We start from the raw sequence: 13,509 nt of genomic DNA, 5'->3' as shown, positions 1-13,509 counted from the left end.
TGTGTATTTATATGTATTCCCATGCATTATGCATTGATAACAAAGACCGATCAGTAGCTATGTTTTTGCTGATATATTTTACTCCTTTCTTCTTTGTTTTTCTTCTGTCATTGACTAATGTAAGCTATGAGCACTGACTTCATTTATCATGGGATGGTAGATGTTGGCCGACACTTCTTGATACCATTCAACTAGCAGCCATACTCTGAGTGAGAGAGAGATGTACTAGACTGCCCTTTGGCTGTTTCTTTCAGAAAGTTTTCAGATTAAGCAATGAAAAACTACAAATAAGTTTAATTTGGATCACTAAGTACTTACAATTAGATGGCTCATCATCCAGTAAATTCATGTTTTCACCTGAGATAACATTCAAAATTATTTGAAAAAAGATTTATTTCTTTATAAGCTTTTTGATAAGTTATAACAGTCGGAGGGAAGTTAAAAATATCTGAGCTAGGTGTGGTAGCATACACATATAATCTCAGTCATCAGAAAACCAAGGCAGAAACATCACTGTAAGTTCAAGGCCTGGTCTATGTAGAGAGCTTTAGGCCAGCTATGGCTGAGTAGCTTCTAGACTTTGTTCCAACAAAACAAAACCACAACAGATAGAGAAATCTGTCCTATTAGAATAATAACTTAATGTTAAAATCACTACCAATCTATTGCATGTTTTTGCCCAGTTTAGGATTATTTAATAAAAGATATAAATACAGGGTTTCTTTTGATGCTTTAGTTGACAGAGTCAACTATGTAGCTCAGGATGGCCTTGAACTTGTAGTCTTCCTGCCTCAGCCTCACAGATTCTGGGATTACAGGTATGCTAGCATGCTCAGCTTTCTTTTTCTACTTAAAGAAAATTGTTTTGAGATAGGGTCTCATGAGGGCTGAGGCTATATTTGAACTTGTTATGTAGCGTAGGATGACCCTGGGCTGATCTCCTGCTTCTACCTCTCCTTCCGAGGGTTACCATGCCAGTTCTTTTTCTACTTTAACAAAACGCTTCCCTATTTTAAAGAAAATACTAGAAAGTACAAAGTAGAATATGAAAATTATCAATCATCTTGTTACTGAGAATTGTAATTATCATTTGATATACTTTTAATCTCCCCCGCTCCCCACAGGGTTTCTCTGTGTAGCATTATTTAGGGTTTCAATAGCCCTGGCTGTCCTGGATCTCACTCTGTGGACCAGGCTGGCCTCAAAATCACAGAGATCCGCCTGGCTCTGCCTCCTGAGTGCTGGGATTAAAGGCATGTGCCACCACTGCCCCGCCCAACTGTATTACCTTTTTACTCAAAAAATATATGAAGAGCAATTTTATACCATTTAATTTTTAAGATTTTCCCATTGAGTGTATCTGTAAAATTCCCTGTGTGTTGAGTCAGTTCTTTAATTTCTGAAATGCGGCTACTTTTTAAAATCTGTGATGCTGAGCTTAATTACCTTATAAATAAGTCTTGAAATACATTCCTGATTTTTTTTTTTTAAATAGATTTCCATGAATTGAATCCTGTTCTAAGTTTTAAGCTTTTAAGCAAAAAGACTATACCAGGTCATATTCTCAGAAGTGAGATGTGAGTACCACTGTGTGCTGTCCTAGCACTGGATGAAAATAAACATTTATCTGATAGTTACACATGCACTCTGGGCCCCCAACAGTGTTTGACTATTCTAATATGCATTGTAGGCCTTCTGTGAAGAGCTGGAATCTATGATACAAGAACAGTTCAAGAAGGGGAAGAATCCCACAGGCCTGTTGGCATTGCAGCAGATTGCAGACTTTATGACAGCGAATGTACCAAATGTCTACCCAGCAGCTCCACAAGGAGGGATGGCTGCCTTGAACATGAGTAAGTAGTTCTTGGCTTTGTATGTGATCTGTAACTTTCCAGATAAAATCCTGAAGCTTTCTCAAGTGAGCCACATGAGGTTGCAACAGTTGTGACCTGCCATGTGGGTGCTGGGAATTGAACCCAGGACCTCTGGAAGAACTGCCAGTGCTCTTAACCACTGAGCCATCTCTCCTGTCCCCAGAAAGTCTTTTTTGTTTGTTTTTCAAGATAGTGTTTCTCTGTATAGCCCTGGCTGTCCTGGAACTCACTCTGCAGACCAGGCTGGCCTCAAACTCACAGAGATCCTCCTGCTTCTGCCTCCCTACCACTGAGATTAAAGACATGCTCTGTTACACTCTGCTTACTAGAGTACTTTTAATCTATGTTCATAACTGACATTGATGTGTTGTTTTTCTCATAATGCCTTTGTGTGCTTTGCCAGGTAATGCTATTGACAACGAATTGGAAGGTGTTCTAGAAGAGGTGGTTGTGGTGATACTTTATTTGTGCTGTAATGTGTTATTTTATTTGTATGTTAATAAATAAAGTTTCCCTGGAGATCAGAGGTCAGCAAGCCATTAACAAAAGTCAGGCAGTGATAGCCTATGCTCTTAATCGGATCACATGGCAAGCAGAGTCTTTGTGTGGTCAAGGACACAGCCAAGTGTGGTGATACAAGCCTTTAATCCCAGTACCAACCATAGAAACCTGGAGGTCTGTATAGATAGGCAGTGACAAGGAAGTCATGTGGCTGGGCTTAGAGCCAATGAGAAGGCAGAACAGGAAGGCTCAGTTGAGACAGGAAGAAGCTCTCTCTGTGGACGCTACTGTGCTGGTGGTAAGCTAAGGCTAGTTGTGGCTATTGCTCTGATCTCTTTGGCTATTACCTCTGTATTTGGCCCTGTGTTTCTTATTTAATAAGACTGTTTAGAAATTTGTCTACAGGTGGTATTAATTTTTCCTTGAATATTTGATAGAACTCAAAGTATCCTCTGGGCCTAGAGTTTTCTTTGTGGAAAAGTTTGTAACTGCAAATTCAGTGTATCTTTATACAGGTGTTTTCAATGCTGGTTTCTTCTGGAGTAAGATTTAATAGGTTGTGTCTTTCATCTAAGTTAAAGAATTTGATGTCATCGTTTGTATCATTCCTTTATTATCATTTTCATGCCTATAGGATATATAATGATGTTGTCTCCCCCCCCCCCCCCCAGGCTCTCAGATCTGGCTGGCCTGGGACTCACTGTGTAGACCAGGCTGACTTTGAATTCGCAACCAGTGCTCTTAACTGCTGAGCCATCTCTCCAGCTCCAGTATATTTTATTTTTAATTTTGTAATTTTTTTTCTTTTTTTTTTGAGACAGGGTTTCTCTCTGTAGTTCTGACTGTCCCAGAACTTGCTCTGTAGACCAGGCTGGCCTCAAACTCAGAGATCCTCTTGCCTCTGCCTCCCAAGGGTTGTGATCAAAGGCGTGCGCCGCCGCCGCCGCCGCCGCCGCCGCCGCCACCACCACCACCACCACCACCATGCATTATATAAATTTTTTAATCTTTATCTTTAAACTATAGGTTTTGCATGACTTGAAAAGGAGATTGTACCAAACAGTGGTCAAAGAAGAATCATCCATTCTCTGTCTTTTATCTGGTCACTCAGAAGCATAACGTTAAAAGCTGTGATTGTTGTTGCTTGCTGCCTCATATTATTTTTAGCCATGTATTCACCATAATCCAATTTCCCTCCCACAAATATTCGAGCCCCCTTTTCACATGCTGACATACCGCATTTCTGAGGCCTAATCAAAACAGTGATATTCTGTGCCATGATATCTTTTGACAGATGTCACCCATCAGGTCTACTTCACTGTCCCCTGATCACCATATCTCATTTGTTGCTGGGGGAAATATCGTTACTGGGTTTTTCTTTCTACCTGTTTCATGACTCGGTCCTGAACTACTTGCCATCTCATGACAGGGTCCTGGTCTACTCACTGACATAACTGAACGTGATTCAGAGATCTTTCATGAACCAAACTGCTGGCTCTTTTGGACTCATGTCTTACAAACTGATGAAATACCTGTAAGACAAGTCTTTGAAATATGGCTTCGGTTTTTTTAGTCTAGTCTTTAGGCTATTCCTGGCATGCAGCACCCGACAGCCCCTCTACCCCCACCAGAGGCTGTAAATTTTCTTTTAATCTATTCTTTACTGCATTTCACAAATTTGGCTACCATTTTCTTACCTATTTCTGAACTGTATATTAATGCTAGAGAGAACATCGTCTTTCTGTCATTGAAGTTTTTGAAATTTTATAGTCTAATATGGACAATAAGTAGCACTATGGTAATTGGCTTACATTTGACAAATGCAAAAAGTAAAAATACCAATAAAAAGCTTTTAAAAGAAAGTTTGACTCTAGTTTTTCTGTATTTTAGGTCTTGGTATGGTCACTCCTGTGAATGACCTTAGAGGATCTGATTCTATTGCATATGACAAAGGGGAGAAGTTACTGCGGTGTAAACTGGCAGCATTTTACAGACTAGCAGATCTCTTCGGGTGGTCTCAGCTTATCTACAATCATATCACAGTGAGTACTCCAGACAGTAACTGGGTGGTGTAGCTCGTCCCACAGTAGCCTCTGGGTGCCGAGGGGCTCGTCCCACAGTAGCCCCTGGGTGCCGAGGGGGGTGCCGAGGGGCTCGTCCCACAGTAGCCCCTGGGTGCCGAGGGGCTCGTCCCACAGTAGTAACTGGGTGCCGAGGGGCTCAGTAACCGTCTAGCACCACTATTCTCACACAGCATTGGTAACTCTTAGAACACCCTCTCTTTGGATTCCTTACTACAGAACACAAGAATTGGCAAGTGTGGGTTAGAAGTTATGAGAGTAGTTCTTTAAAACGTCTTTCTTGCATGCTAACCTAATAAATGAGTGTTTGTTAAATTATAAGCAGTTCCTAAAATTTATTTATGACTTACAAATCTAACAGTAACGGTATTTTCTTCCTGACTCTGGTCAAAACTTCTCCGCATTATGCTTGTTTTTTTTCAGCTACTCCAGTTTTGTGCCACTTTCCAGCATTATCGGGGCCTCTCTGTTCCTCAGTTTAGTTTTGTAACAAATGTTACTGTCTGCTCTCTGTACTAATGTTGTTCCAGCTCAGGTTGTATCAGGGAACAGCGTGAGTCCTGCCCGTGAGTCCTGCCCTTGTACATGGTTCCTTCTGTTGTCTAGCCAGGCAGCCCATCCTATGCTGTTTTGTTGAGCTTGTTTTCATGGTCCATCTTTTCAGTCAGGCTCTTTGCTAGTTTTATGCCACCTGGGACAATCTCTGGACCCACATGGTGGATAGAAAGAAAGGACAGACCCTTTCATGTTGTTCTCTAGCTTTCACCCAGGAGCTGTGGCACGTGCTCACCTTCCTCTCCAATAAATAAATACATGTCAAAAAAGGAAATTCAAAATTGTCCTTGACTGTATTTCAAGGCTAGTTTGAACTCCATGTGATTCCGTCTCAATAAACAAATACATAAATCCAGAGAACAACAACCTCCTGCCCTGCTTTGAGTTCTTTGAGCAATTGCCCTCATCATGTTACAGAAATAAGGGAACTCTTGCTGTGTCTGGCCACACTTCTGCCTGGCTGGGCATCCCATTGCCTCCTTCTTCTAGACTCCTAAGGGACTGCAGCTTGCTTTCTCTTTCCTTATTCTTTTATAGTTTTTCCAGCTTGTCTCAATTTCTTGTTTTTTTTTCCCCATTCAGTTTCTTTCACTGGATTTTTAAAAACTTTACTTTTGTTGTTGTGTTTTTGTTTTGTTTTTCTAGACAGGATTTTTCTGTGTAACAGCCTGCCTCTGCTCCTAAGTGCTGGAGTCAAAGGTGTGTGCCACCACCGCCTAACTGAAACTTTACTATTTTTAAAAGTGTATTTTAGTGTGTGTGTGTGTGTGTGTGTGTGTGTGTGTGTGTGTGTGCGCGCGCGTGCGTGTGCGCGCTTGTGCTTGTGCTGAACTTAGATCCCCTGGAAGAACAGAGAGCACTCTGAACCACTGAGTCATCTCTCCCGCCCTCCACATTTACTAGTTTTTGAGGGTGGCCTTTACTCAGTATATGACCTAGGCAGATCCCCAACTTGCAATATTGAATTTTTAAAATTATTATCATAATGCCTGCTTATTATAACAAGTATGCCTTATGTAGGTGTTGCAGATGTCTAAAGAAAACCTCACAGTCCTGCCAAACTTCTGTTTGTCTTGAGGCAGCCAGTGCTAACGGCTGTTGAGATGGCTTGAGCCCTTTCTCCACATGCATCTGTGGAGGGTTTCCACTGTGAACTCACGACTAGTGCTTAGCTGAGCTCCCTGCTGGGCTCAGAGGACTGTGACCCCTAACCCTGACGTTGAGGTCTGGGCTCCCTGGTTAGCCGTGTGCTGTGCCTGTCTCTTGGAAGGCATTGGTCTGGACTGCACATGCTGAGTTGCCTCTTTCCTGTCTGTTTGCTGCATTGTTGCTGTTAAAATGAACTTTTCCAGATGCCAGCCTCTTACTGTCCACTGCACTCTTGTGTGGTGTACAGTGTTATCCTGCTCTATTCCTGTGTAGCAGTGACTGTTAGCAATCTGTGCACATTCTTATGGCCTAGTTGTCCACAGGAGTGTCAGCTCTGTAAGCAGGGCTGCTGTTGGGTCTCTGGCCTGGGGCCAGGAGCAGTGCTTGGCACAGTGTAGGTGTGCCCTAAAACATTAAATGCTGACCAGCCTGGGTTGACCTAAAATTACTTTAGGAAAATTGTGAAAAAGAACTCACTAGAAATTGTTGATAGCTGAACAGTAGGTCCAGTTAGCTTCATTCTTGTGCCAGTGCACATCTTGGCATGCTGGGAAGTTGTTGGCCTTTCTGGCTGATTATACTGGACAGAAAGCTTAGATGGAGATTTAATGTTAATTGATTCCATGCGGATGTTACAGCTGTAATAGGAATAGGAAATGTGGTCCGTACTTTTAACAGTAGCTTTATTATTTGTGTGTTTTTAAGATGCTGTGTAGAACTCACCCTGTTATGAATGCTATTTTAGTGATTTTGACTCAGATTGTAGGCTTTTCCCCTCTCCCCTGTAATTGGTTTGGCATTGACAGAATTAGAATGCCAGTTAAATGTTTACTGTTCTGTCTTTAAGTGACCCGCTTGGTTATTAATACAGTATTAAAAAAAAAACCCAAGTTAACAAAAATATTTTCTCTATTTTATGAACTAGAACCAGAGTCTTTGAAGAAGAAAGCACCTCCACCCCCGGCTTGGCTTTTTAAATTTTAGAGTGTTTTTGTTGTTACGATTTATGACATCCTGGGCTGGAGAGATGGCTCAGTGGTTAAGAGTACTGGCTGCTCTTTCAAAGGTCCTGGGTTCAATCCCAGCAACCACGTGGTGGCTCCCAACCATCTGTAATGAGATCTGGTGCCCTCTTCTGGCCTGCAGCCATATATGCAGGCAGAACACTGTGTACATAATAAATAAATAAATCTTTAAAAAAAAGATTTATGACATCCATTTGTTTTGCCATTAGACATCATCTAGGTATTATTATGTCGATACTTAACAGGGAAGAAATATTAACAATATCAGTGCAAAAATAAGTGCCAAGAGGTCATTCTGTCCTTTCTCTGAAAGAGGATCAGGGATTTTCTGCTAAGGGGATTTTAAAGTGCTGACAGGTGTTGGAGGCTTGGAAAGGATAGTCTGACTTAGATCTTTAACATTGTGTCAGATTTAGAGACGCCTTGGAGATGGGGGAAGGACAAGCCAGGGTGGCCCAGCTGGGGTTTGGGGCTGAGGTCCTTTCTTGGCGATCCTTTGCTGGTGTGTGGCCTTTCTGTCCTGTGTTAAGTCTTAGCACTGGTAGACCCTCACAGATGATTGTGTCTACTCTAGTCCGGAATTCACCCTCGGGCCAGTGCACTGGGTGTGGGGATACAGTATTGATCTCTGTAGTCATACAGCCCACCTTAGATGAGGGTACAGACAGACACAGAGACCACTGCTGAAGAAGCCTGCTTTGAAATGGTCATCTTTCATCTGATGTCTGGATTCTGTGTGTAATCCCTTTTGCTCTAGGCTAAGAATTTCATATTTTAAGTGTTTTCTATTAAAACATGTATATCTGTTAAGCTTACAATTGGAATTGTATATTGTTGTTATCTTTTGAGAAAGGGTCTCACTATATAGCTCTGGCTAACTTGGAACTTGCTGTATAGACCAGGCTGGCCTCAGGAAAAAAGAAAAAAAAAAAAAAAAAGGAAAAATCAGCATAAAATGAACAAAATACAAGAAAATAACTTTATAAAAAAAAGTAAATATTTTATCATATGAAAAATTGTCCAACTCATTAGTAACCAGGAAATTCTTCTCCCCTCCCCCCTTCCCCTTCCTTTATAAATACTGTACCTAGGCTTAGCTAGTATTACAGTTTGTTAACCAGTAGCAAGTGTATAACATGCTTCTGTTTAGTCTGTAAGAACTTTTTTTTTTGAGACAAAGTCTTACCTAGGGGCTCTTGAGAACTCAAGATCATTCTAATTTAGCTTCCTTCCGCAGTGCTGGGATCACAGGCATGCTTCGCCATGGCTGCCTTGTGGAGAGGCACTTAAGTCTACCCAAACATCATTGCTCATGAAAACGAGGTTTCTGTCATTGTGGGAAGAGTCCTTTGTCATTGCTGTCTTTCCACTGTCTGGTGTATGCTGGCTAGACGGTGCCAGTTGTGCTGAGTGCATCGTTGTGGACAGACTCACACTGAGGAGGATGCAGAAAAACCAGAGGGTGATGCTATTTTGTACAGAGACTTTCAAAACGACATCACACCCTGAGGAAAGAGTGTGTTCAGCTGTGCTCTCATCTCTCCATCGCCCTGCAGGATCGCGTGTTATCAAAATCTAATTGGAACTTTTACTTATTATTTATTTTCTGGGTATGTGAGTGCCCGCTTGTCTGTGCAGGCACATCTGTGCAGGCACATCTGTGCACGTATCTATAGCAGGCTCTTTCTTTTGGGTCACCAGCCAGCTCTCAAGTCATGACACAGAGACTTCTGATTAGTTTTGAATGCTTGGCCTTGTTTTATGCTCGTCCCACTAGCTCTTATAACTTAACCTGTTTCTCTTCATCTACGGTTTGCCTCTGGGCTTTTGACTTTTCTTTGCTTCTGTGTATCTGACTTTCACTGCTTCTCCTGTCTGTCTGGCAGCTGCCTGGCTTCTGGCCCTGGGCGTGTCCCTCTCTTTCTCCCTCCTCTCTTGAGCCTAGGTTTCCCCTAGATAAGGTGGAGCCTACTTATTCTCTCTGCCCACCAGCCCCACCTATCCCTCTCCTGCCTAGCCATTGGCCGTTCAGCTTTTTATTAGACCGATCAGGTGCCTTGGGCAGGCAATGTGAAACAATGCAACACATCTTCACATAATTATACACATGCAGCACAAACAAATGTAACACATCCTTACATTGTTAAACACATGCAGCACAAACAAACGTAACATATCTTTACCTAGTTAAACAAATATTCCACAACAAGTACCCACAGAGTCCAGAAGTGGGGTTGGATCTCCTGGAACTGGGGTTATAGGTTGTTGTGAACTGCCTGCTATGCGTTCTAAGAACCAGACCTGGGTCCTCTGCAAGAGCAGCAAGTGCTCTTAATTGTTAAGCCATTTTTCTAGCCCCTTGAAAAACTTTAAAAAGCGTTTTGTTTTTTATTCTACTTCTGAGGATTGACAACATTTTGCCATGACACTGATAGCTACAGAATAACTTTTTTTTTTTTTTTTTTTTTTGGTTTTTCGAGACAGGGTTTCTCTGTGTAGCTTTGCACCTTTCCTGGAACTCACTTGGTAGTCCAGGCTGGCCTCGAACTCACAGAGATCCACCTGGCTCTGCCTCCCGAGTGCCGGGATTAAAGGCGTGCGCCACCACCGCCCGGCTCAGAATAACTTTACAATGCCTAATTGACATGTCAGAGGGTGAGTGTTGAGCTGGGTTGTTTGGCTTTTTCCCTATAAAGTCAGTTTTCATTGACGTGACCAGTATGTATTTGATAAGTTCAATTGCTGTACAATACAGTAAGTGTTCAGCACATCTTAGCTTTGTGATAGCCTGTATGCTTTAGTTCCTCCCTAATCATTCACCTGTGACTTTGTGTCCTGTAAGTGACACAGTTAATCTTAGTTGGACTTCTGTGCTAACTCAGACATTTTCCTATAGACCAGAGTGAACTCCGAGCAGGAACACTTCCTCATCGTCCCTTTTGGACTTCTCTACAGTGAAGTGACTGCATCCAGCTTGGTGAGAATGCCCTTCCTTTGGCGTTGTGTTTATAAAGATTGTATTAAATCTTTTAAGTGCTCTCGCGTTTTGTTGCAGAGCCTAATTGAGTAAACAAAACTGTGGTTAGTTTAGAGAGGAACCTTTAAAAGAAGTTATAGACACTTTGAACTTGCTTTCAGTGTTTTCTAGTAAAGGTACCTTGAAGTCATCTTGAAATTTAAAGGTTTGCCTCGTTATTTGCAGGTTAAGGTCAATCTACAAGGAGATATAGTGGATCGTGGAAGTACTAATCTGGGAGTAAATCAGGCTGGCTTCACATTACATTCTGCAATTTATGCTGCACGACCAGATGCTAAGTGTATTGTGCACATACACACACCAGCAGGAGCCGCGGTGAGTGTGCCACCCTGCGAGCTTTGCAGGCTTTATTTATTTATTTAGTTGTTGTTGTTGTCTTGTTTTGTTTTCAAAACAAGGTCTCACAATGTATCTCTGGATGTCCTGGAACTCACTATGTAGACCAGGCTGGCTTCAAATTCACATAGATCCCCTCTGCCTCCCAAGTATTGGGACTGCAGCCACACGCCACTATGTCTAGCTTTCTTTGAAGATTTTAAAGCTTTGACTTGCTCTTGCTTGTTATAGCAATTAAATAATTCTAAATTCTTATATATTTTACACACACACACACACACACACACACACACAATGCTTGGAGCTGGGGAGATGATCAGCGGATAAGAATGTTTACTTCTTGAACAAAGGATCTTAGTTCAAATACCTAGCATCCTGCCGGGTGGTGGTGGCGCACGCCTTTAATCCCAGCACTTGGGAGGCAGAGCCAGGCGGATCTCTGTGAGTTCGAGGCCAGCCTGGGCTACCAAGTGAGTTCCAGGAAAAGGCGCAAAGCTACACAGAGAAACCCTGTCTCGAAAAACCAAAAAAAAAAAAAAAAAAAAAAAAAAATACCTAGCATCCACATAAAACAAAAAAACTGGGTGGTGGTGGTGGTGGTGGTGGTGGTGGTGGTGGTGCACACCTTTAATCCTAGCACTCGGGAGGCAGAGGCAGGAGGATCTCTGTGAGTTCAAGGCCAGCCTGGTCTACAAAGCAAGTCCCAGGAAAGGTGCAAAGCTACACAGAGAAACTCTGTCTCAAAAAACCAACCAACCAAACAAACAAACAAACAAAAAACCTGTGAGTGGTTACGTGCATGCCAGTAACCTTATCACTGTGAGGGGCAGGGAAAGGAAGATCACTGAGTCTTGATGGCTACCAGCCCAGCTCTAGGTTTAGTGAGAGACACTATCTCAAAGGGAATCAGGTGGAGAGTGATGGAGCAGGATACCTGCTGTCTTTCCCTTGTATGTGCTTGCACAGCTATTTACCCACACCTGCACTTTCCTGTGCGTCACAGTCACACACAGGAATAAAAAACTTTCAGTGTTTTACTTTTCTCTTTTAAAAATCTCAAATCTGTGTGTATGTGTTGCTGGGGATAGAAATAAGCCTACATATAACATTCAGCCTCTAGTTTGACTTTCCTCCCTTCCTTTGTCCCTCTGTCCCTCAGTCCCTCCGTCCGTCCGTCCGTCCGTCCGTCCCTCCCTCCCTCCCTCCGTCCCTCCCTCCCATCGCCCCTCCGTCCCCTCTACCTCCTTCCTTCCTAAAAGATAAGATTCTTGCTATGTAGCCCTGGCTGACCTGGAACTGTATGGCAACTTGTAGCAATTCCTTTGCCTCAGCCTGCTGAGATAGGGTCTCCTTATGTATTCTAAATTGACCTTGAACATGAGTCCCCTGCCTTAGCTGCTCAGTGTCAGGATTATAGGTCTAATCCCTTGCAGCGGAACAAATGTTTCCTGTATTTTTATTTGTTCTTACTCTGTTTTTGAGACAGGGTCTCACTGTGTAGCTCTGGCTATCTTGGAACTTTCTCTGTAGACCAGGATAGTCTTCAACTCACAGAGATTCATCTGCCTCTGCCTCCAGAGTGTTAGGATTAAAGGCTTGCACCACCATGTTTGGTTTAAATAAGTGTTAAAAATTAACATAGTTTTGGACAAATTTTGGGGAATTTTAGGAAGTATAAAGGCTGGGTAAATTTTTGTTTGTTTATAATACTGAGGATTGACACCGAGGCCTTATGAATGCTAGGCATGTGCTCTACAGTGAGCTATTCCTTAATTTCATTTTTACTTTATATTTTGAGTCAGAGTTTTACAACCTGTAGCTCAGGCTGCTTTTAAAGTTGAGATCATTCTACCCCAGGCTGTGAGTAGCTGGAGTGACAGTCCCTACCATGCCTGGCTACTTATTTTTTATTTGAGACTCAACTTTACTTTAAAACTTTCTGTGAGTTCAAGGCCAGCCTAGTCTACAAGAGTTAGTTGCAGGACAACCAGAACTACACAAAGAAACCCTTTCTTGAAAACAAACAAATGAAAAACAAGACAAACAAACAAAAAAAAACCCAAACCCTTTACTATGTTGTCATAGTGGTACATGTCAATGGCACAGGCAGATCTGTGAGTTTGAGGCCAGCCTGGTCTACATAAGTGAGCTCCAGGACAGTCAGGGCTACATAGTAAGACTTGGTCTTGGAAAACAAAACAAAACAAAAACAAAAAACCCACTTTACTTTATTTATTTAAATAAGTATAAGAGGAATTACAGTTATATAATTGTTAGAAATTTTTATCTAATTTTCAGATGTTTTTTTCTCTTATCTACAGCCTAAATTAAAATGTGAAAAAAAAAAACAAAAACCTGTAGCCCTTGGAACTTTTCCCTTTGAGACACACCTCCTCAGAGAGGCTGCTCTGTGCTCCTTTCATGAACCCATGACTCATTGTGTTAATAAAAACTGACTGACATAGCATTTGTAATCGCTGGAAAATCCCAGGCATGGATTTTCTCCCAAGTTCTTCCAGCTACTGTCAGGGGCCCTAGAATTAAAGTTTATATTTAAGTTGATGGGTCCATTTATTTCCAACAAGACAATGAAATTAAACATATGTCACTGTCATTTTATTTCTGTGAGGAAAGCATTTGTGTGTTGTGAGTTGCTGTTTAACTGTGACTCTTCTTTGTCATGGTGACCATTTGGTGTCTAGGTCTCTGCAATGAAATGTGGGCTCTTACCTATTTCCCCGGAGGCACTTTCCCTTGGAGATGTTGCTTATCATGACTATCATGGCATTTTGGTTGATGAAGAGGAAAAAATTTTGATTCAGAAAAATCTGGGTCCTAAAAGCAAGGTCAGTAGCATCTCATGGTATTTCAGTTGTAGAGCCCAGAATGATCAGTCTTGGTGTCTTGTTCCACAGATCTCCCTCACTTTCTCTTAGGTTCTCATTCTCCGG

The 13,509-nt window shown here is 42.0% G+C and overlaps 1 protein-coding gene across 17 annotated transcripts in view; it reads left to right on the top strand.

The window, feature by feature from the left end:
• Add1 (adducin 1) overlaps positions 1-13,509 on the top strand; it is a 59,604-nt gene that overhangs the window by 29,253 nt on the left and 16,842 nt on the right. For all 17 annotated transcript variants that reach the window (XM_042285825.2, XM_042285824.2, XM_042285823.2 and 14 more), the window contains exons 3-8: positions 1,691-1,853; positions 4,266-4,417; positions 10,082-10,162; positions 10,388-10,537; positions 13,261-13,404; positions 13,495-13,509. The exon at positions 13,495-13,509 is cut by the window's right edge and continues 84 nt beyond it. In XM_042285825.2, coding sequence (XP_042141759.1) covers positions 1,691-1,853; positions 4,266-4,417; positions 10,082-10,162; positions 10,388-10,537; positions 13,261-13,404; positions 13,495-13,509 — 705 coding nt within the window. The remainder of the gene's footprint in view (positions 1-1,690; positions 1,854-4,265; positions 4,418-10,081; positions 10,163-10,387; positions 10,538-13,260; positions 13,405-13,494) is intronic.

Source organism: Peromyscus maniculatus, chromosome 10, assembly GCF_049852395.1.
Source record: "Peromyscus maniculatus bairdii isolate BWxNUB_F1_BW_parent chromosome 10, HU_Pman_BW_mat_3.1, whole genome shotgun sequence".
Classification (NCBI taxonomy): Eukaryota; Metazoa; Chordata; class Mammalia; order Rodentia; family Cricetidae; genus Peromyscus; species Peromyscus maniculatus.
This window is presented reverse-complemented; position numbering and strand designations above follow the sequence as displayed.